This window comes from Eurosta solidaginis, chromosome 5 (genome assembly GCF_040869045.1).
Source record: "Eurosta solidaginis isolate ZX-2024a chromosome 5, ASM4086904v1, whole genome shotgun sequence".
In the NCBI taxonomy this organism is placed as follows: Eukaryota; Metazoa; Arthropoda; class Insecta; order Diptera; family Tephritidae; genus Eurosta; species Eurosta solidaginis.
The window spans coordinates 46,685,705-46,707,355 of record NC_090323.1 but is presented as its reverse complement, the minus strand read 5'-3'; the positions used below and the strand labels follow the sequence as shown (position 1 = coordinate 46,707,355).

At 34.3% G+C, this 21,651-nt stretch overlaps 1 protein-coding gene across 16 annotated transcripts in view; it reads right to left on the bottom strand.

Moving 5' to 3' along the window:
- Positions 1–5,437: 5,437 nt before the first annotated feature.
- Positions 5,438–21,651, bottom strand: part of LOC137253089 (platelet binding protein GspB-like) — a 260,125-nt gene continuing 243,911 nt past the window's right edge. For 15 of the 16 annotated variants that reach the window (XM_067789435.1, XM_067789432.1, XM_067789447.1 and 12 more), the window contains 2 exons: positions 12,284–12,591; positions 5,438–9,795 (listed from right to left, as the gene is read on the bottom strand). In XM_067789435.1, the coding sequence (XP_067645536.1) occupies positions 9,532–9,795; positions 12,284–12,591 (572 nt within the window). In that variant the 3' untranslated portion in view covers positions 5,438–9,531. Of the gene's footprint in view, positions 9,796–12,283; positions 12,592–21,651 lie in introns of those variants that run through there. The other variant, XM_067789448.1, reaches the window with a different exon arrangement.

Here is a 21,651-nt window from a genome sequence, read left to right as displayed (position 1 = left end):
GGGTCTCGATATATAGGCCAAAACGTGGGCCAGTGAATGCCTAGACAGTGTTTATACAATATGGATATCAAATGAAAGCTGTTGATGAGTGCTTTAGTACAGAGTAATATATTATCCAGAGACGGACTGGGACTGGGATTAGGACTAGGAGAAAGAGATTGAGAAAGAGATAGAATGAGTCGAAGATGGAGATAGATTAAGCGAAAAAGACGGAGGGAGGAGTGAATAAAAGGGTTGGGAAAAAGTGAAGAGGGGGGAGGGCAGAGTCGGACGGAAAAAGCTTATTAAAATGTATGCAGATAAGCCAAATTTAGGGCAGAACAACGTCTGCCGGGTCTTCTAGTAATATAATATAATATAATATAATAATATAACATAATATAATATAATATAATATAATATAATATAATATAATCTATAAATCTTATAAAATAAAGTCGCTAAATGCCATGTATGCACATAACTTCACACAGAATACTCCGATTTTAAAACGGTTTTTTGCATTTGAAAGCTTAGCTACGTGAGATGGTACAGTTAATATAATTTGAAGATATATATTATAGGGGCGTGGCAAATTGCCAAAATGTAGCAAAAAATCATAAAATTTTTGTTTACACAGCCATAACTCATAAACGGATGGATGGATTTGAAAAATTCTACTTTTCAGTAAAACTTTGAAATATTTACCTTCGATCTGCATCAAAAAAAATACTTGATTCCTTTCATATATAAGCCAAATTGTTTAAACAAAAGTAACATTTTTATCAAAAAATGCGTATGTGTGTTTGTTCGCTGTGAACTGTCCGCGCTAATTGCTTTTGAGTGAGGCTTGATGCGACACATACATACGTACATATATAGCATTCGCTGCGTTATTTAACTTCGGGCGTAGGTTTATAGGTATGTATGGATGTACATCACTACATACTATAAAACAAAGTCGCTTTTTCTGTCCCTGTGTCCCTTTTAATGCTTAAACCTTTAAAAATACGCAACGGATTTTGATGCGCTTTTTTGAAAAGAAAAAGAGTGATTGAAGAGGAAGTAACGGATGAACATATTTGGCTGAAAATTGGTGGAGGGGTAGCTTAGAACCAGGAGACAGGCATAGGCTAATTTTTATCTCGTTCTGGATAGGGTCTTGAGATCAAAACGTGGACGTGGGTAATCCTGGGATATGTTTGTACAATATGGGTATCGAATGAGTACTTTGATACGGGGTATTTTTCGTACCCGCGGGTAACTAGGGTCTCGAGATATAAGCGAAAACGTGGACGCGGGTACCCCTAGAATGTGTTTATAGAATATGGATAACGAATGAAAGCTCTTGATGAGTGCTTTAGTACAGGGTAGTTTTCATACCTATTGGTGACTAGGGTCTCGAGATTGAGGCCAAAACGTGGACCCGTGTACCCCTAGAAAGTGTTTATACAATATGGATAACAAATGAAAGCTGTTGATGAGTGCTTTAGTACAGGGTAGTTTTCATACCTATTTGTGAAGGGTCTCGAGATATAGGCTAAAACGTGCATCAGGGTAACACTAGGATGTGTGTTTACATTATGGGTATCAAATTGAAGCTGTTGATGAGTGCTTTAGTACAGAGTAATTTTTATACCGCTGGGTGACTAGGGTCTCAAGATATGGGCAAAACCTGGACCCGGAGAGAGCTAGACGGGAAAAAGCTTATTAAAATGTATGGAGATAGACCAAATTTAGGGCAGAACAACGTCTGACGGGTCTGCTAGTATAATATAATATAATATAATATATTTATTTATTTATTTATTTAAGTATTTATTTGTTAGTCTACAAATTTTACAATTAATCAGACTAAATATGAATGAATGAATAAATATAAATGCGGATTACATTGTAAAATTAACAAGCATACATAGTGAGCAAAATTAATTGATTATCAGTGCTGTCGGAATGGACGTAATTTCGAGCAGCTGATGTATATTTAACACACAATAGTGGGGCTGCGATGTGTGGGAGGTTGGAAAGGACGTGATTCCAAGCCACCCGCCCAAAGTAACTGGAGCAGGTAACAGATTTAGTTTAACATGTGATTTTGAGTATATATTTTTTTATACAGTAAAGTGTGTCGCAAGTATTAATATTATTGCAGTGATTATTTGAAATCTTGACACAGATAACGAAGAGGTTCATGCATTTGAAAATTCGATCTACGTGTATTTAAATATAGCGGTTGGAAATACCGAGAGGGCCTAAAAGGGGCATTAAACATCACCTCGCCAAGCAGAAATGGACTGTTTATCGTCCCCCTTAATAGTTTTTCCATAAATAAAACGCCAAGCATCTCCCTACGGCTCTGTAGTGTAATATAATATAATATAATATAATATAATGTAATATAATATAATATAATATAATTTAATATAATATAATATAATATAATATAATATAATATAATATAATATAATATAATATAATATAATATAATATAATATAATATAATATAATATAATATAATATTATATTATATAATATAATATAATATAACTAGCTTTACCTGGCGTACGTTGGTAACGCCCGAGATCGATTGAATGTTGCGTTATTTCTTCTGTTTTGTTTGTTGACAATTTAGTTTATTGTACTCTAAATTGAATTGAATTTTGTACACATATTTGGTGAAATTTTCGCTTAAAACATTTTATTATTGTATCTTATTGTAATGCAAGTGGATACACAGTATTTTTGGTTTTTTCGTTCGGTGCAAATATAAACAAATTTTTTGGCGTTCCAACTTGAGAATTTTCGCTATTGTAAGCGAAAGCAGCGTATTCCGTCTCTTGCACAGCACGACGTGAAAGTCGTGTCGTTCGTCTCGATGCTGGATTTAATGGATTTGGATCTGTCGATCTATGACGACGTTCGTTTCGTAATTGTTGTACTTGGTTTTGTTGTGAGCGTTCCTCTACACTTTGCGCTCTCCTTTGATTAAATCTATAGGTAGAATTACGCTTACGTTGACCTATAGTTGATCGTCTTGTTGGTGGCATTTTGATGCATATGATGAAATTATGGAAAAAATCTTTTTTAAATATGTTTTCTTGCACTGAACACACTCAAAACCACTTTTTAAATTAATAATAGTTGGAGAAATATAGAGCGTATTCTACATCTATGTATATGCCAAATCAATAGGCAAACGAAATTTGGTTTGTATATGGCTTTATTTTGTCGTAACTCTTTGACGATTACAAATTCACTGATCTTACATGCTAGGAAAAAAATCAATTTAGGCAGCAGAATTTATGTTTAGGAATTTTCCATGGAAAAGTCCTGCTATTTAATGTTGACAGAATAAGCGATGAGTGCGAAGAGTATATAGGCAAAGTAATATTAGTGCAGGTGAGTGTGCATTATGTTGCTGCAGTGGGAGTGCAGTGTGAGTGGGAGTGAGTGGGAGTGCAGTGCATTGAGGAACATGCGATAATAGCAAAATGATAAAAAAAGCGAAAAACAAAAGCGAAGACGGTGACGTTGCGTTGTACAACAAAAGCATGAATGCGTGCGATGAGTGGGAGTGTGTGTTTGTATGCATGCAAATTATTAACTTAAAGCAGGCGTGAACAATAGTTACCATCAGAAGAAAGTGATTGATAAACATTTGCATTTGGACAGGTTCATCTGTTTAACATTTGTATACTGTCAATGAAATTAACTTGTAATAGGTTGGATCGATTTTTTTCGTTAGGTCGGACCGAAATGTAAACGTTTTTTTTTCAAATTTTGAATTTTTTCTAAAAAAAATCATAACTCAAGAATGGCTAAACCGATTTGGGATTTCGAAATCAACTAACCATCATCTCTCCTTCCTGTATCTTTCCTAAAAATTTCATGGCAATCTGTCGAGCCGTTCTCGAGTTATGGAGTGACAATCAAAATGTACACTTCTTCTTATATATAGAAGATATAATATAATATAATATAATGTAATATAATATAATATAATAAAGTAAAATAAAAGAGTTAGATAGTTAGATAAATCCCACAGCGGGTTAGGGGGGTCAGAATATAACCGCGGTAGGTATGCCTGTCGTAAGAGACGACTAAAATACCAGATTCAAGGGGCTGTGTAGCGCAACCCTGCAGGTTGCCAGCGCAACATATAGCTTCTCCAAACCCAATTGTCAACCTCACCTATCCGCGGCGAATCCTGTTTCACTAACAGACGAGGCTCTGGCGACCCTAAGCTCCTTATGGAACTTGGGGTTGGGGAGGGAGGGTATGGCCTGAAGGTTTAATGTGGCCACATAAATCGTTCCCGAGATGGTCGGGCTAGCACCTTAATGGTGCTGTGGTACCGGAGCGTACCGGATCTGTATCCGGCAAATGACCTTCACATCGATAACACTCCCCAAAGCCTTCGGGGAGAAACCTTATCGCTACAACAACAACAAGAACATAGTTAGATAAATTTCAATAAAATAAAAAAAACACAAAAAATAAAATAAATTAAAATAAAGTAAATGAAATAAAATAAAATAAATTAAAATAAAATCTAATAAAAAATTAAGTAAAATGAGATAAAATAAAATTTAAATTAATTAAAATAAATTTAATTTAATCAAATTAAACTTAGCTAAACTAAATTAATTGATGAGTTAACCGATTGTTGTTAAAAGAAAATCAATATATTTTCGGAAACTGATATATTTTTTATCGGAGCGTTAGCAATTAGTTATCGGCGTATTATCGAAAAATTATCGATTTTGTGTAAAAATGTATCGACTCGTTTTCAAAATGTTATCGATTTGTTAAAGTCAACTAATCGGTTTGTTATGAAACCATCAAAACTTCAATGGAAAATCTGTGACACACATACGAGTATGTATACATAAACCTTCGATAGCAAGCCGTTAAGTAAAGAGTAACAAGCTGATAACAGCTCGAACAAAATTGTTCGCTATCAATAATAAAGTGATAGCAAAACAAAAGCTTCCCGATTTCGGTTGTTCTCGATAAGAAGCCAACGAAACTTTTATCAAAAAGCTCGAAACCATTTGTTTCTGGAGAAGTCACCTGGGTTGTGATTTTACTTCAACCCCTAGGGGAGCTCTAGTTAACTTAAAAAACATTAATTTCCTAGACGCACTTCATGAGTACTTGGTACTCAGGACTTTTTTGTCGCTTAAAAATTGGCAACATAAATTTCAAACCAATTTCAACTGTACCCAAAGGGGCCTAGAGGGTATCAGTTTTACATACAACGTAGAAAAAAAGGAATCAATCGCAGACCACGCTTTTTAGAGACCAATCCCACGATTTTTTGCATGGTTGCTTAAACCACCACTGCATTTACTACAAACTAACAAACAAATAAATATTTACAATATCTAAACACAACTAGTGCTTTGATGATTTAATTTTTAAAATTTTTTTTTTCAACATATAACAATTTGTTTTTTCTTTATTTTATATCTAATGAATGCGTATATATGTATAACACCTGTTTCGCGCATATACACACAAATTTACATCAGGACCACAAATTTTGTTTTTGTGTGTGTGTATGTATAAAAAAACCCTTATCAAATATACCTAAATATGTTTACCTACATATACGCGTGATCATACACATATAAATATGTAGTATGTATTAGTATCTATATACGTACATATAAACGTAATTATAGATATATTTCTTTTAATTTTATGTAAATTGTCATTATAACTGCATTTGAATAGTCGATCATAATTTCTCTTTCTTACATATTTTTTATATGTATTTCGCATAACATTTTGAATCAAATTAGTTTTATTTTTTCGTTTTATTTTTCACAGTTTAATACATTACGTTTCCATAAACAAAATATACCTCTTCATGAATTTAAGCGATATTTTTTGCTCGGATTTATTCTTTTTTTTTTTATAATAATTAAATTTGATTTAATTTACTATAACGCCAACAAAAACAGTTATATGTTTTTCAAGAATATCAGCCTAGATATAATGATGCTGAATTCGACAAAATAAATATAATACTGCATAGCTAAAGGGCTAAACACAATCGATATTTGGGTCGTTTTGGCTCTTACGTTACGTTAAAATCTGCCATATTGAACATTCTGTCCGAATGCTGCGAAAACACTAAAAATTAACCATCTTAAAGATTCCGTCAGGCAGGGAAACTTGCAACGTGCGTTATTCAAATTGATTGCCAAAAACGATGCAAAAGACGAATGTGTTCGGGCCTTTACAAAATTAGACTTTTTTGTGAAATTTTTTTAAATTTCGTTTAATAAACTTAAATTATTTTTGCTACGTACAAAAAAATATACATTTTTAGTACTAACGAGTTCCAAATGTCGCGCTGGGCAAGAGTCCCTAAAATTATATTATTGCATTTTAAAATTATGCGCCATCTTGCTGAGAATCTAGCAAATTTAGCATGCGTTTAGGAGTATTCGATATTATAATAGAGATTATTGGCGAAAATTAAAATCAGCACACTGATTAAAAAGGGAGTAACTATATTCATAACAAATATGTTGAGTACCTTGTGGAAATTTAAGAAAAAAAAGTGTGTCGCTTGATATTAAATCCTATTAATATCAAATGTTTTTGGTAAAGGATTCCAGGTTCGAATGCGAGCTCATTATCATTATTTCTAATTTTTATGACAACTACATACAGTCGGATTCCAGCAAACACTTTCGCTATGCTTCTAGCGCTGTAAATACCCACACGAATACAACATGCGCCTAAAAGCATAACACATAAGTAACGCTGCATACTTTCAGGCGTACTATGCTTGTTTGGGTATTACATATATTTTGCTGTTTTTATTACTTAACATTGGAATGGCGCTGCCGAGTATTAAAATTGAAACCACATTTGTGGAAAATAGAGGCAGATTAACGACAACCTTGTTTAAAACATTATTTCAACTATTGCGCCTAAAAGAAATTTTAAATGATACATAGTTGATTGTTCTATAGTTATAGTATCTGACAAGCAGCAACAATGCTATAGCATAGCATATAACATTTTTTTTTACATTAATTCTAGAATTGTATTCATGTTGTTGTAAACTACAAACATATAAATAATTTATGAAAAAGACTTACATATAACAACTTGCATAAACGCCTATAAGTATGTAACACATACACATACGCTAAAATGTATCAGTTACAAATGTGTCGCATCATTGCAGCCTTACAATTTAACACTAAACTAACCTAAAAATTATTTACTTAGCTACATGGTGTATTCTATATAATCACTTTATACTTCAAAGCCGAAATATGCTATAAATAATTTAAATTTTAACAAGAAATCATAAACGTTTTTTTTAATGTTATATACGTTAATAATACGCTCCGTATTATGTGCAACAAAAAAACGCCTAAAATTATGTATCATCATTATAAGAATCAAAGTCAGAAGCGGATTTATGTAAGGGGCTGGTTTTCGAGTTCAAACTTCTATGAGATCACGTGGTGTTTTTTTCCGATTTACAAAATTTATATTACTTCAAACTTGTTATGAGCTCTGTGTGAACAAATTTTTGATATAAATTGCGCTCAATCCATAGTCAAGGTGTCCACTCACTATAAAATGCAAAGTCTTTAAAAATTTAGACTTTTCACAGATCCGTCCTAGACTACAGTCGGCGTGATTCGAGAAGAATCAGGATGATACTTTCGAGCTTAACGTTTAATTAAAAATTTAAGAAGAATGAAATGCATGGAAACGCAACCGAATTAAGAGACAATATCTCATATTATTCAGAATTGTATGCGGATGTTATTTATGAAGAAGACGTGCATACTAATTTCATACCTAGTTTTGAAGTATGACATTATCACGAAGCGATCCAAAACATATTATCTCTATAAAGAAGTAGCAGCGAAAAGAGAAAGGACAACGAAGGCAATTGTGGCCGAAGCAAAATACCTTGGACAGAACTCTCACGTGGGGTGCTCATTTAGATGCTGCCTTAAACAAAGCAACAATAGGTTTCTTCGCACCTCAGCGAATTAGGGGGCTTAGAATATACCCGCGGCAGGTATGACATTCGTAACATTGATTCGAGGGGTTGTGTAGCGCAACCCTTTCAACGGGGTTGTCAGCGCAATATACATGTAGCTTATCCAACCTAATTGTCAACCTCACCTACCCGTGGCGATTCCTGTTTCTTTAACAGCCGAGGCTCTGGCAACCTCAAGCTCCTTATGGATCTAAGGGTGGAAGAGCGGGATTGCCTAGAAGGTTTCATGTGGTCATATCAAATCGTTTCCGAGATGATCGGGCTAGTACCTTAATGGTGCTTGTTACCGGAACGTATGGAAGGACCATCAACATCGCTAACACGCCCCAAGCGTCCTTATCGCTACAACAACAAAAATAACAGCTTTCTTCGCCTGGGAAGTTATCTCTTAAAATAGTATACTGGACATTTAACACTCCTTTTAAGACAATAGTTGTCTACGCTTTCTTAGTTAGGTAGCTGAACACTACGCAAATGGCCTCTCCACACAGAATCTCAAGGTAATGAACAGGCAGACAACCTAGCCAATCAGGGTACTTCAGCAGCATTTTATGGTTCAGAGCCCTTCTGAGTACCTCATAAAGGCACACTTTAGGGAAACCATAAGTATTTGAGAAACAAAGCAGTTCAGACAAAACTGGGTTGAATGCCCAGAGCAAAGGCAAGCAAAATTGTTTATACTCATTAATCTAAGCAAAGAGGATGTACGAACTCTCACTTGGTACTATACGGGACATTGTAATCTATGATATCACTTATGTAAGTAAATCTATCCGATTCACAAATCTATCGCTTTTGTGAGATGTACGATGAAACGCCGGCTTACATTCTCTGCGTTGCTCTAACAAGGCAGATACTCTCCTATCTAGGTGGTGTAGCTCTTAATCGCTTAGCGGTGTGGAGTAAAAGCCTAAGGAGGTACTTAAAAATATTATAATAATAATATTGAGGTTGATGAATAACCACGAAAGGGCTTGCGTGAAGCCACTTTTGATTTCGAACAGCTCGAGGTATGCATAATTGAAGTAAGCAATGAAATCTTTAGCGGCGCTTAGACCAGAAGATGGCCCTTCTCTTAAACTCACCTCTCATTTTAGTTATAAATTTAATGATGCATATTTTTAGGCGTTTTATTTTGCATATATTCCGGAGTTATTAATTACTTGAATCTTGTGAAGGTGTTGAATTTTCTTTTCTGCTTTTCGCGCGCAATTTTTAACAATTATATAAAGTTAATTTAATAAATATATTGTATGTAAACCTCTTACATATAAATACATATATTTTTCTTATAAATAAATACCAAATTACTACATAATATTTATTCTAACGTTTTTAAGCCTTTTGGATTTTATTCTGGCAATATCTTTATTTTTTATAATTCCGAAATTGCTCGATTTTTTTTTAAATTTTTATTACTACATTTATTCATTATTTCGTGCTCTTTTGTCTTAAATTCTTTCATGTAATTATTTTATATATATTTATATATGTATGTATACCTTTTAGAGCGCTTCAGTCGATGAGCTACAGGGTCCAATATAAGCAGCCGCTCCCGCTGTGTCTGATGGTGTAGCCGGTGTTATTAAGCCTCCACTGCCACTGGTGCCAGCACTTGCAGGCATTACTGAGGCGCCCATTGTTGTTGTTGTTAATGCTATGCTCGTGCCCACCGCTGCTTGCTTGATTGCGGTGAGCGTTGATGCAGCTACACTATCGGCGGCCATTCTATGTATTATTATTGCTAGATCTTCATTCTTTGGTGGATACTGTGGGCAAAAGAGAGTTATAAATGAGTAAAAATATAACAAACAAATATTTAATACAATTTTCAATTAATTTTTTTGACAGCTCTACCATCTACCTACATATTTTAAAGCGTGAAGTGGGGTAATAGCGTCAGTGGAAGCGGTCTATAGGTCAACTTGTTTACGAATGGGTCAAAACTGTATTTGAGAGTAAAATAGAAATATGTTAAAAGTTTTACCGGAATCAACCCAAGAAATTTTCTAGGGCCTAGCTTAATTGCCGTCTCTAGATCTGACAACTCTGCCGCCCAAGTAGATGGAGCCTTGATCTCACCCGCGCTGAACATAAACATACAATGTGGTCAACCGCTCAACCTTCCGCAGTCCGCACTTCCTCCAACTACTCTTGCAGACATGGAAAGAGATTGCATCGAGCGCAACGCTCTTCTATGCCACTTCTCCTTCTTTTCGCTACCTTCTATTTTCCTTATGCCCGGGAATCCAGTTAGATGTATTAAATGGTAAAGCTAACATTGTGGCTCAACGAGGCCTTTATAACCTTTTTTTTAGATCTATTGTGATCTTCCAGGCTATTACTGTATGTGGAAGCTCTTAATGTATTCATGTACCTCGTCAGGTTTATTACTCCATATCACGAAGGTATTTAAAATCACTAGACCTAGATTGGAGAGTAACTTTCTTGCCAGAGGGATACGTTCGAAGAGAATGTGAACCGGCGTTTCATCATCCAGCTCACAAAAGTGACAGATTTGTGTATTGGATATATTTAACCTACTTAGTTGATAACGTAAACTATAATGGCCCCTATAGAATCCAGTGAGAGCTCATAGGTCCCTTCTGCTTAGATTAATGAGTTTGCTGATACTCTCGTTGCTGGGAGTACAAACGATTTGGCCTGCTTTTGCCCAGGGCATTGAATCCAATATCGTCTGAACTGCTTTGTTTCTCAGTTACTTGTGGTTTCCCTCTGAGCCATAGAATTCTGGTAAAGCCACCTGCTTGGCTAGGAAATTTGTCTGTTCATTATCTTCCTGTCCGCACCCGGGAACCCATCTTAACAAAACCTTGGTTATGGCTCTAAGATCATTTAGGACCGCAATGCATTATCCACTACCTTAGATGTGATTATTTAAGACCGCAAGGTACGTAAGGCTGCCTGACTATCTGACATAATGATGATACTCCTCGAGGATAAGCCTAATTCGCTACAGCAAACTTCTATTGCATGGAGCTCTGCCTTAAAAATAGTTATCGATTTCTTGAAGTTCGGCCTATAAATTTCAATTCCCAATTTTCCTTTGAGTGAGTGTCAGTATATGTGTTCCCTGTTTCCCAAAGAGTTCTGTTCACAATGGGCACCTCGAAATTCCGCAATATTCTGAGCGTAGGTACCATTACATCGCGTTGTTGGAATACGGGATTTTCTGAATTATCTTTTTACTCTCATATGCCCCGCCATATTTCCGCTCATTAGCTCAGTGATATTTGGAAGTCTTTGTGCAGCAAGTACTGCCTCTTCGTTCCTTCAACGAACACGGAACTAAGGAAGCATAGGTGAACATTGGCTTCAAAACAGTATTAAACGTCCAGTATACCATTTTTTGTCATATAATCGAATGCAGGCGAGGAAAGCTTTTGTTGCTTTGTTTAGGGTAGCATCTAGATGTTCTTTCCACGTGAGTGTCCAATATAACCTCTTGGTACTTTGCTTCCATTGAAAATCGGATTTTGGTGCCACCCAGGGATGTTTCTGACATGGATAGTTTTCTTCTCCGAGTGAAAGGCGCTAGGACAATTTTGATACGATTGATAGACAATCTGTTGGTATCGCACCACCTTACTATGATGTACAGGGTTTTTTTGCATCCGATTAGATATTGTTTCCCCGTGCATACCTGTGATGCAGATTACTAACGTAATCAGCTGTTTATCGTTACGACGGTAAACCAAAAACCAATTGGTTGGTTACAATACGGTTACGACCTCAGCGGAACCAATAATCGATTGCATTGATTCCCCTAAGGTTGGTCGAATCAGCTGTTATAAGGTTACCGATACGGTTACCGATAAAACACCAATGTCTGCAGCTTAAGTCATCCGCTTACCCTTGTGTATTAAATCCACTGCATTTCAGTAGCTGAACGAAGCGATTAAACCACGACGATTTCTGAACGTCATTAGTTTAAATGGTATAGAGACCGACACACTGAGTACAATACTCAGCTAAAAGCTTTAGAGCATCCACAAGGAGCAGAATAAAAATATGTTTCGTATATCTCAATATAAAATGCGGTTTACGTTTGCCACGAAAAGGGCCAAAATAATATTTTGTGCGCCTAAAAGCATGCAAAATTAATATATATGGAAGTATGCAAAGACAAAGCAGCCTTGCATACTTTCAGTCGGATGCGGTATTCTTTTAAAAATAGTTGATGCTCAGGTTTTTCCTATAACGCATTTCCACAACACATACATACACTTCGCTTACCTCTTGCAACTCATCCACCGATGGTAATAATTCATCCGTTGAATTGGGCGTCAATGGACTTGGTGTTGGCATAGCTCCTAAACGACTTAGCGCCGATCCAGCACTCATATGATGTTGCAATGTATCGCCAATGACTATTTGCGGTTTATTTTGATTAAGATGTTGCTGTTGTTGTAGACGAGCCAAACGTAATTTCATCTCCTGACGGATCTCTTTTTGTTGTGCTTCCTTTTCGAAACGCATCATACTATAGCTACGTACAGATGAACTAGTACTATGAACCGACGCTAGACTTGGTCTTCGAGAACCTATTTTTTTTATTTGGTATATTGGGAGTAAAGAGACATCGAAAAAAGAGAGAGAAACAGAGGGTATGCGTTGAAGAACGAGGGAGATTGAGATGAATTAAGAGACATATAAAGAAATTAGGTGATATATAAGCTATATTTATGTATATATATACAAAAAGGCAACTCACTTAAACTCGCAAATTCCTCGTTACAATAAAAACTCATACATAAAATCAATTTCCGTAGAATATGCAAGTTTTGCACGATTTATTAATTTTGCGACTCATATACGAGTTTTCATGAGTTGCAATCAATTTTTTTTAAATCAAATTGAATGCAATTAGTTTCAAATATATTTATAAGTTTCATTAGCAACAGTTTTATATTAAGCTCCATTTTCATGCTTTCAATAATGCAAAACTGTTGCCAATCAAAAAAAGTTCAAGCTCAAGCTTTTTTTGCGACCTTTTAGGCGCGCTCCAGCAACATTTATTAAGAAAAAGTGGACAGTTTATCATACACAAGTAAATAGTTGCATACTTTTAGGCAAACAAGCGTGGCTTAGAAATTAATTCCGTAATTGCGAAAGAAAAACGAAAAACTATTTAAAAAAATAAAATAAAACATCATATTCACAGGTAAAAGTTTTTTGTTTTGTTGTTTAAGGAAGTGAGAGCAAAGCGCATAATCAAGAAATTTGTATGCAGTGTAATTTAGGACTAAACAAAAATATTGTAAAGAATTCAGGGGATTTCTGCTATTTATGCAGCTTCTGCTAACGTTCGAATCGCTAAACTGTTGAATAAATCACTCCAATATTCAGTATTGCAAACTGGTCCTTATTTAGATTATTTTGGGAGTAGTACTTCACAATTATACTTCACAACCGATAGCGTGTTTAAATCAAATCTGATTAATTATTACTCAGCTTGCGTGTGTATGTGTGAGTAAGAACTTCGGCTCATGTCTGCATATGTGTGTGTGTGAGATACCTCTTCACTTCGAGCTTCTGGTTATGTGTGTTCATGTACTTCTCGTCGCCTTTCATGTATGTTCGTAAATGATGATTGAAGTGTTCATGTACACAAGTGTGGCTTGCTTTAATGTTTTTGTTGTTGCCTGATTATTTACTAACAGCCTAGTGATGCCAACATTCGCCACATTATGATTGATAACAAATGTTTAATTAAACTTAATTTTATTTTATTCTCTGAAGCGTGTGACGATTCCAGCTATGCATGAAATACCCGCCTACTCATGTAGTTCAACCTCGTTAACCAGCCTCCGAGTTCCAGCTTTCGCGTGGGGTAAAACTCCATCGTAGGCGCACTCTAAAACAATATCGAGTGCGCATAAAAGTATGCAACATTTAGTACCATATGGTCACAAGCAATAACAACCTAACAACCATACACTTCTACACATTTTAACAAAAAGTTCGGGGACATACCTTCTGTCGGGACTGGTAACCGATGTCCACAGGCTGCTTAGATTTTGGAAGGAACACTGCTCTGTATTGAGAAAGCGATAAAAAAAACCAATGGAAGATGATGAACCCGAGCCCACAAGCTATGATGATGGAATAAATGTTCCCCCACAAGACTGTGACGAAGTAAGAATAGCAATAACAAGATTAAAAAACAAGGCCGCGGGTGCAGATGGCTTGCTGGCCAAGCTATTCAAATACGGGCGCGAGGATTTGGTACGGCGCATGCTTTAACTTCTATGCAAAGTATGGTAAAACGAGTACTCGCCAGGCGATTGGAATCTACATGAGTGTTCTTTGCACATTTCACAAAAGGGGGATCCTGCAAACAGCGACAACTATTTAGGAATCAAATTTCTTTTATATAAGGCCCTGTCCAGCGTATTATACAAGATAACTCTGTAGCGTAGGAAGCGTTTTCAATAGCGTGATTTTCAATCTTGAAATACTTTCCATGGTTCATTCTTAGTGGGATATACAAACAACATTGCTGTAGTCATTACAGCCCGAAACACAGAAAAACTCGTATAAAGCCAAAGCAGGGCACGATAAGCCCAAATGACTGAATGCAGAAAAAAAGAGCTGATAAAAAAAGAAACAATACCGCTGCTAGAAGGTGGTTTTAAAGCCTTCTAGGAAATACAGTCTTAGGAAAAATAGTTAACTATTTAGGAGTAAGGTTAGGCTTCCGAATTACAAACTGGGTAAATATTCAATATGCAACATTACAGGCCTGTAAGCAGGTATCATTGCTATGCCGGTTGATGGCAAACATCGGGAGTCCAAGAGAAAGCAAAAAGATGCTGTTAATGGGCATCACACTACCCACGCTACTGTACGGCTCCGCACTGTGGTCAAATTCATTTCAGATGACTAACCGGCACGGTGGAGTATTTGATCAATCTAGCTGCCCAAACCTAAAATAGAAGTTATTTCTGTTAAAAAAGTGGTCGTCTCACTTCATTGTTATGAAGGGAAATATTTGACAGTAAATTCATGCTGTTCTGCGCAGAATTACTATGGATCGAGCCCCCGGTTTCGGTGGGACCCGGGGTCATTTGTTGGCATTACATGAGAAATGTATGTCAATATGGATATCAAATGAAAGGTATTTTACTCCGCATTTCTATTGACACATTTAAGTAGGGTTGCCACTTAGGGTTGTCCCCTCATCTCCTTTTTTTATATTTCTTTGTATATCCACTACAATCTCGGAAACGGATTAACCGATTTGAATCAAATTTGGTACATCGATATAGGATTACATTCTAAGACTTTTCTCCTAGGTGTTGCCACTGAGGATGTTTTCACAAGGTTGCCACCTTTTGCGAATAGGGGTATCAGTCTCTTACAAAATTGATCACCACTCAAAAAATTGCGGGTATGCCCAGCCGTTTTTGTTATTAAACCTTGAAACAAACACAAGCTAGAAAAAAAAGATATATCTTTTGGTTTGCAAGGTTTTTAAAAATTTTGTTTTGAAAAGTAGTAGTATTACAAGTAGAATAACTCAGTTAAAACATGCGGGTTAAGAAATCTAACATACGAATTAAAAACACATTTACCTGTCCTAACAGAAAATGTAACTAGATTTGATTAAGGCTAAACAAGTGAACAAGTATTTAGATTAGAAGGGTATATAGCTTTTTAATCCAAAAATATATCGAACTGCACACAATTTTTATTCAACTTTAGATGTACGCGGTTAGGTCCGTTGACATTGCTGGGTTTTGGGGTATGTATACTATTCAGTGGACATCTAGGAACGCCAGTGTGCCTCACCGTGCACATTATGAGGATCAGCCATACAAGTGTTCACCGCAACAATCCTCACGAAATCAGTTCTTTGAAGAGAAAAATCAGTAAAGATTGGTTGAGAATCTGCAATTTTTACAGAATATTGTCAGTTTGAGACCAACGGGTTCTCTTCTCTTGAAATAACTATAAAAATTTGCTTTCTTGTGAGAAAACTCGTTCGAATTTACCATAATGCGATCAATTTTACCGATTATCTGTATCAAAAACCAAATCAATACCAACAAACGCGATTTGTTGATTTTACTACCATTATTTCGTTCAGTGTACTAGGTTACCCAAATGCTCGCTGGACATGAGTGCCCTAAAAAAATCCTGACTGTGTGTCGCAGATTCGGTGTATGTTTACAGCGATTCTGATGTTGTTGTTGTCGTAGCGATGCTGATGAGGACCAATGCTGAACATACCTTCTTCAAAGGCTAGCAATGGAGCCAACAACGAATAATAGCTCGACCAAAGAGCCACCCAAACAATTTTTGGTAATTTTGTATCAAAAATGATGGGTGTCTCGCAAGAGGAGTTCAGGCATAGGAACGATTCCTAAAGGACTAAGTTTTTTGTGCATGAACCCACGGTCGGCAGCGATTGAGAGGGAATAACAAAAAATAAGTGCAAAGGAGAGTAATCCATTTTTGAGAAACTATAATTCCATAATCCGACTGAAAATTGCGTGTTATTGATAAGACAAATGAAATAAACAAGAACAATATTTCGAACTCATACTATCACAAAGTTTATTAGCGAGCAACGATGCAAGACATATGCACGCATGTTAGCTCTTAATACAAATGAACAACAACTTACGCCGATGGAACGACGCTTACACAGCGACTACTTAACGAAAGAGAATAATAAGATGGTGTCCGCGGACATTGTTTCACTAGCTAAAGACTGCTGGTCTAGACTGTGGGAGAAATAGGCGAACGAGGCAACTGAGAGAATAAAAGAAGCGCAAACTAAGGAATAGTTAATCAGTTTGACTTTGACACCTTGTAAGTGAAATACGCCAATATTTTTAATTGTGAAATTCTACTACCATAGTAGTGCTGTAAATAAAGTACATATTTTATACCGAATATATGAGTTTATTTACAAGATAGTTCAGTGATTCCAACGATAGCCGAAAGCAAAGGAAAAAACGAGAATCCTTAAAAATTGTTTCACTGTTTTTATTTTATCGTTTTTGTTTCTTTTTTTTCTTTAAATTTTCTGCATAAAAATTCCTTAAAAACCACAACGCATTTTTACATCAGCGACAGGGTATAATGATAGACTTTTTACGCTTATTAGTTTTTTTACATTGACAAATGATGTATGAGTAATTCATAACTAACCTTTTTAGCAATCAAAAAATAATATAACGTGAAAAGCAAAAGCAAGTATATTGAAGTTGCATAAGAACTAAAATTAATATACAAAATCAAATAATTAATAAATGTTTTTAGCTTAACCCTGATTTTAAAATTACGGAACTCAAGGTCCTGGAATGCATGATCCAAACACGCCCTTATCTTGGTCCTGCCTAATACCAACAATTAAAGCGACTTTATTCCAACAAAATAGTTTCGGCTAACTGGCGGTCATAGCAACTCTGCTTCTTAACAGAGTCGTCTTTGTGTACCCACTTTACTTGCACTGAGAAGATTGCTCGGTAGTAAATTAAATGTTACGCGATTAGTTTATTTTATTTTCTTTTATTTTGTTTTGTTTTATTTTTTTAAATTTATTTTACTTTATTTTGTTTTATTTTATTTTATTTTGTTTTTTTTTTTATTTTATTTTATTTTATTTTGTTTTATCACGATTTTTATTTATTGTTCCGTTATTTTGTCTTGTTGTATTTTCTTTTAGTTTATTTTAATTTATTTAATTTTTTTTATTTTAATTTTTTCATTTTTTATTTTTTTATTTTATTTCATTTTATTTTATTTTATTTTATTTTATTTCATTTTCTTTTTTAATATATTATATATATTTTTTATTTTATTTTGTTTTGTCTTATTTTACTTTATTATTACTGTTACAACCAACAAAACGAACAAATATTCCAACTTGAATATTCGCGCTTGTTTTTGTAAACATTTTAAATATCAGTAAAGAAAACTACATATTTACTCATATATTACTTTATTTTATTTTATTTTATTTTTCTGTTATTTTGTGTTTTTTTTCTTTTAATTTATTTTATTATTTTATTATTTTTTTTTTATTTTTTTATTTTGCTTTATTTTAGTTTGTTTTGTTTCATTTAACTCTCTTTGTTGTTTTTAATTTTATTTTGTGTTGTTTCATTTTATTTTATTTCATTTGTTTTTTATTATATTTTATTTTTTCTTTATTTTATTTTATTTCATTTTGTTTTTTATTACGTTTTAGTTTGTTCTTTGTTTTATTTTATTTTATTTTGTTTCATTTTATTTTATTTTATTTTATTTTATTTTATTTTATTTTATTTTATTTTTCTGTTATTTTGTGTTGTGTTTGTTCTTTTAATTTATTTTATTATTATTTTATTTTTTCAATTTTCTTTATTTGCTTTATTTTATTTAGTTTTGTTTCATTTAATTTTTTTTTTAATTTTATTTTGTTTTGTTTTATTTTATTTTTATTCATTTTGTTTTTTAATATGTTTTTTTTTTTGTTCTTTGTTTTATTTTTTTATTTTGCTTTATTTTATTTTCTTTTGTTTTATTTTATTAAATTTTTTGTAGTTTTATTTTATTTTACTTTATTTTATTTCATTTTGCTTTTTTATTATATTTTTTTTTGTTTTTTATTTTATTTTGCCTCATTTTACTTTATTATTAATGTTACAACCAACAAAACGAACAAATACTCCAACTTGAATATTCGCGCTTATTTTTGTAAACATTTTATTGAAAAAAAAAACATTTTATTTAAGAAAAGTATTTTTTTTTTTCATTTATGATTAGCGGTTGCAACATAATTCCAGTTAACTTTTCATATGCTTTGGCTGTAAGCCATGGCGTATGATGAACTTTTTCCCATCAGTGGTTTGGATTGTGCTGGTAAGCAGGAAAAATTCAACATCTAAGCCGAACTTTAATATATTTCTAAAAACTTAAAACTCAAGGATTTTCGAGGTCGCTGATTACAAATTTGTAATTTGTTTTAAAATATACAAAATGGGCGTTCCAATATGGCGAAAGAGTGTTCCAGTTGTAATTGAATGCGACAGCATGACACTCTTAATCAGAGATGCACCTTAACGTTAAGCTAATCGTTTATCAAAAAATGTCCACCGTTTCCGTTGAAACACTTCGAAATATTATCGATAAAGAAATTATCAAGATAAATTGTATCTCGTTTTTAACCGAAACGAACAGCTTCGTTAACGTTAAAAACGTTAACAAAAACGTGATATTTTATGTTTGAATTGTGCTGGCAATGCTATAGCCATGGTGAAGCCGTAAGGTGGTAACAGCGAGCGGACATACACACAAACTCCACATAATTTGTTTGTGTAATTCGTTGGTGGTAATGTCAAAAATACTCTGAGAAATGTTCGTACTATCAAAATTCATGAGAAAAGTTGTAATCAGCTTCGCTAATGCTTTCAGCTTTAATGACTCCGCCATCAATCAGCTTTGCCAGCATAGTTTGAAATTAATAATCAACATAAACGATTTGATTTTGTTTTGATATGGCAGAAAACGAAACAAAATCCTTTCGTTTATTTGACGTTCTTAACGTTAATAAACGAAACGATATGACTTTGTTTCGTTTATTAACGTTAATTATCGTAACGAAATGATATCGGTTCGTTGGTTAAGCATGCCTGCTCTTAATACATGTCCGCAAATATCGGGAGGGCTGTCAAAAGACGCGTTTTGGCGGCAGCATCCCGAATTCAAAAACGGAAAACAAATCGGAAAAATTACACTGCGTTCCTTCGAAACCGGGTGTGTGATCCATAGTATTTTTGCGCTGAACACCTTACGCTCCATCGTCTGTCGTTAGCGAGATAGCAACGAATAAACACTTTGCACGGCTGTCGCAAAAATGTTGAGATTCCCTGCGAGAAATATTACGATTGGGAAACGCAACTGGTAAGACGGCCATAACATATGTAGCTCATCTACTAAACATGTTTAAGTTTGGGTTTTACCTTTTTTGGGTATGATATATTCAATAACTTTGCAATACAATATGAGTTTTTTATTTTTATTTTTTTAACAAAATTTCTGAGCCAAAAAAATTTAACTTCTCACTGCGAAAAATTTATTTAAAATGTTTAAAGTAACTTAACGAAATAGTAATAGTTTGACCGTAAAAGCGGCACAAAGTTCTCAACTTGCCTATTTATATAAAGATTTTTCCTATAACGCTTTGAAAAGTTAAGTAATTTCCTAACGCGATTACTGTAAAATTAGATAAACCAGGCCATAATATATTTTTATAACATTTTGAAAAAATGAGTAGAAAAGTTTAAAAACATCTTTTTTATTAAAAATATATTAAAAACAACTCGTCTTTACTGCAAATTCATTATTCAATCTATCATTGCTTAGCGAGAACAGCTGCCTCTAAGTTTGTTTGCCTGGATCAACATTTTCTTTTCAATAGCCTATACAAAATATAAAGCTTTTTTTAAAATGTTGTTTTCTTATTCATTTATTTGGAGGACAAGCAGCGACTAAAATAAAACCAAACTAAATAAAACATAAAAAATCGAAAGGTTGTGATAAAACTTAAAACTAGTAAAGTAAAGAAAAAGTAGGAGTGCGATTTAAAAAAAAAATGTTATCAAGAGCTCTTGTCGGAACCAAACAAGGTGGCAGCATGGTGACATACCTACAAACATCAATAGTTCCATGTACTTTGTTTTTATAATCGATGTACTAATTTCAAAATCGTACTGCGCCGGTAGTTGATGTATCAAATCAAATTAAACAAGTAAAAAAGGCTAAGTTCGGGTGTAACCGAACATTACCTACTCAGCTTAGAGCTTTGGAGACAAAATAAGGGAAAATAACAACGTAGGAAAAAGGATAACCCTGGAATATGCTTGTATGATATGGGTATCAAATTGAAGGTATTAAAGACTATTTTAAAAGGGAGTGGGCCATAGTTCTATAGGTGGGCGCCTTTTCGAGATATCGCCGTAAAGGTTTACCAGGGGTGACTCTAGAATGTGTTTGTACTATATGAGTATCAAATGAAAGGTGTTAATAAGTATTGTAAAAGGGAGTAGCCCTTAGTTGTATATGTGAAGGTGTTTTCGAGATATCGACCAAAATGTGGACCAGGGTGACTCAGAACATCATCTGTCGGGTGCCGCTAATTTATTTATATATGTAATACTACGAACAGTATTCCTGCCATGATTCCAAGGGGTTTTGATTTCGCCCTGCAGAAGTTTTTTCTAAAGTTATATTTTGCGTCAAAAAACCAATCCAATCCCCATTTGTCACCCTTTTTTCGTTTTTGGTATAGAATTATGGCATTTTTTTCCAGTTTTCGAAATTTTCGACATCGAAAAAGTGGGCGTGGTCATAGTCGGATTTCGCCCATTTTTATTACCAAGATAAAGTGAGTTCATATAAGTACGTGAACTAAGTTTAGTAACGATATATCGAGTTTTGTTCAACTTATCGTGTTAGGGGCCGAGCGGAAGGACAGAAGGTCGACTTTGTATAAAAACTGGGCGTGGCTTCAGCCGATTTCGCCCATTTTCACAGAAAACAATTATCGTCATAGAAGCTATGGCCTTACCAAATTTCACAAGGATTGGTAAATTTTTGTTCGACTTATG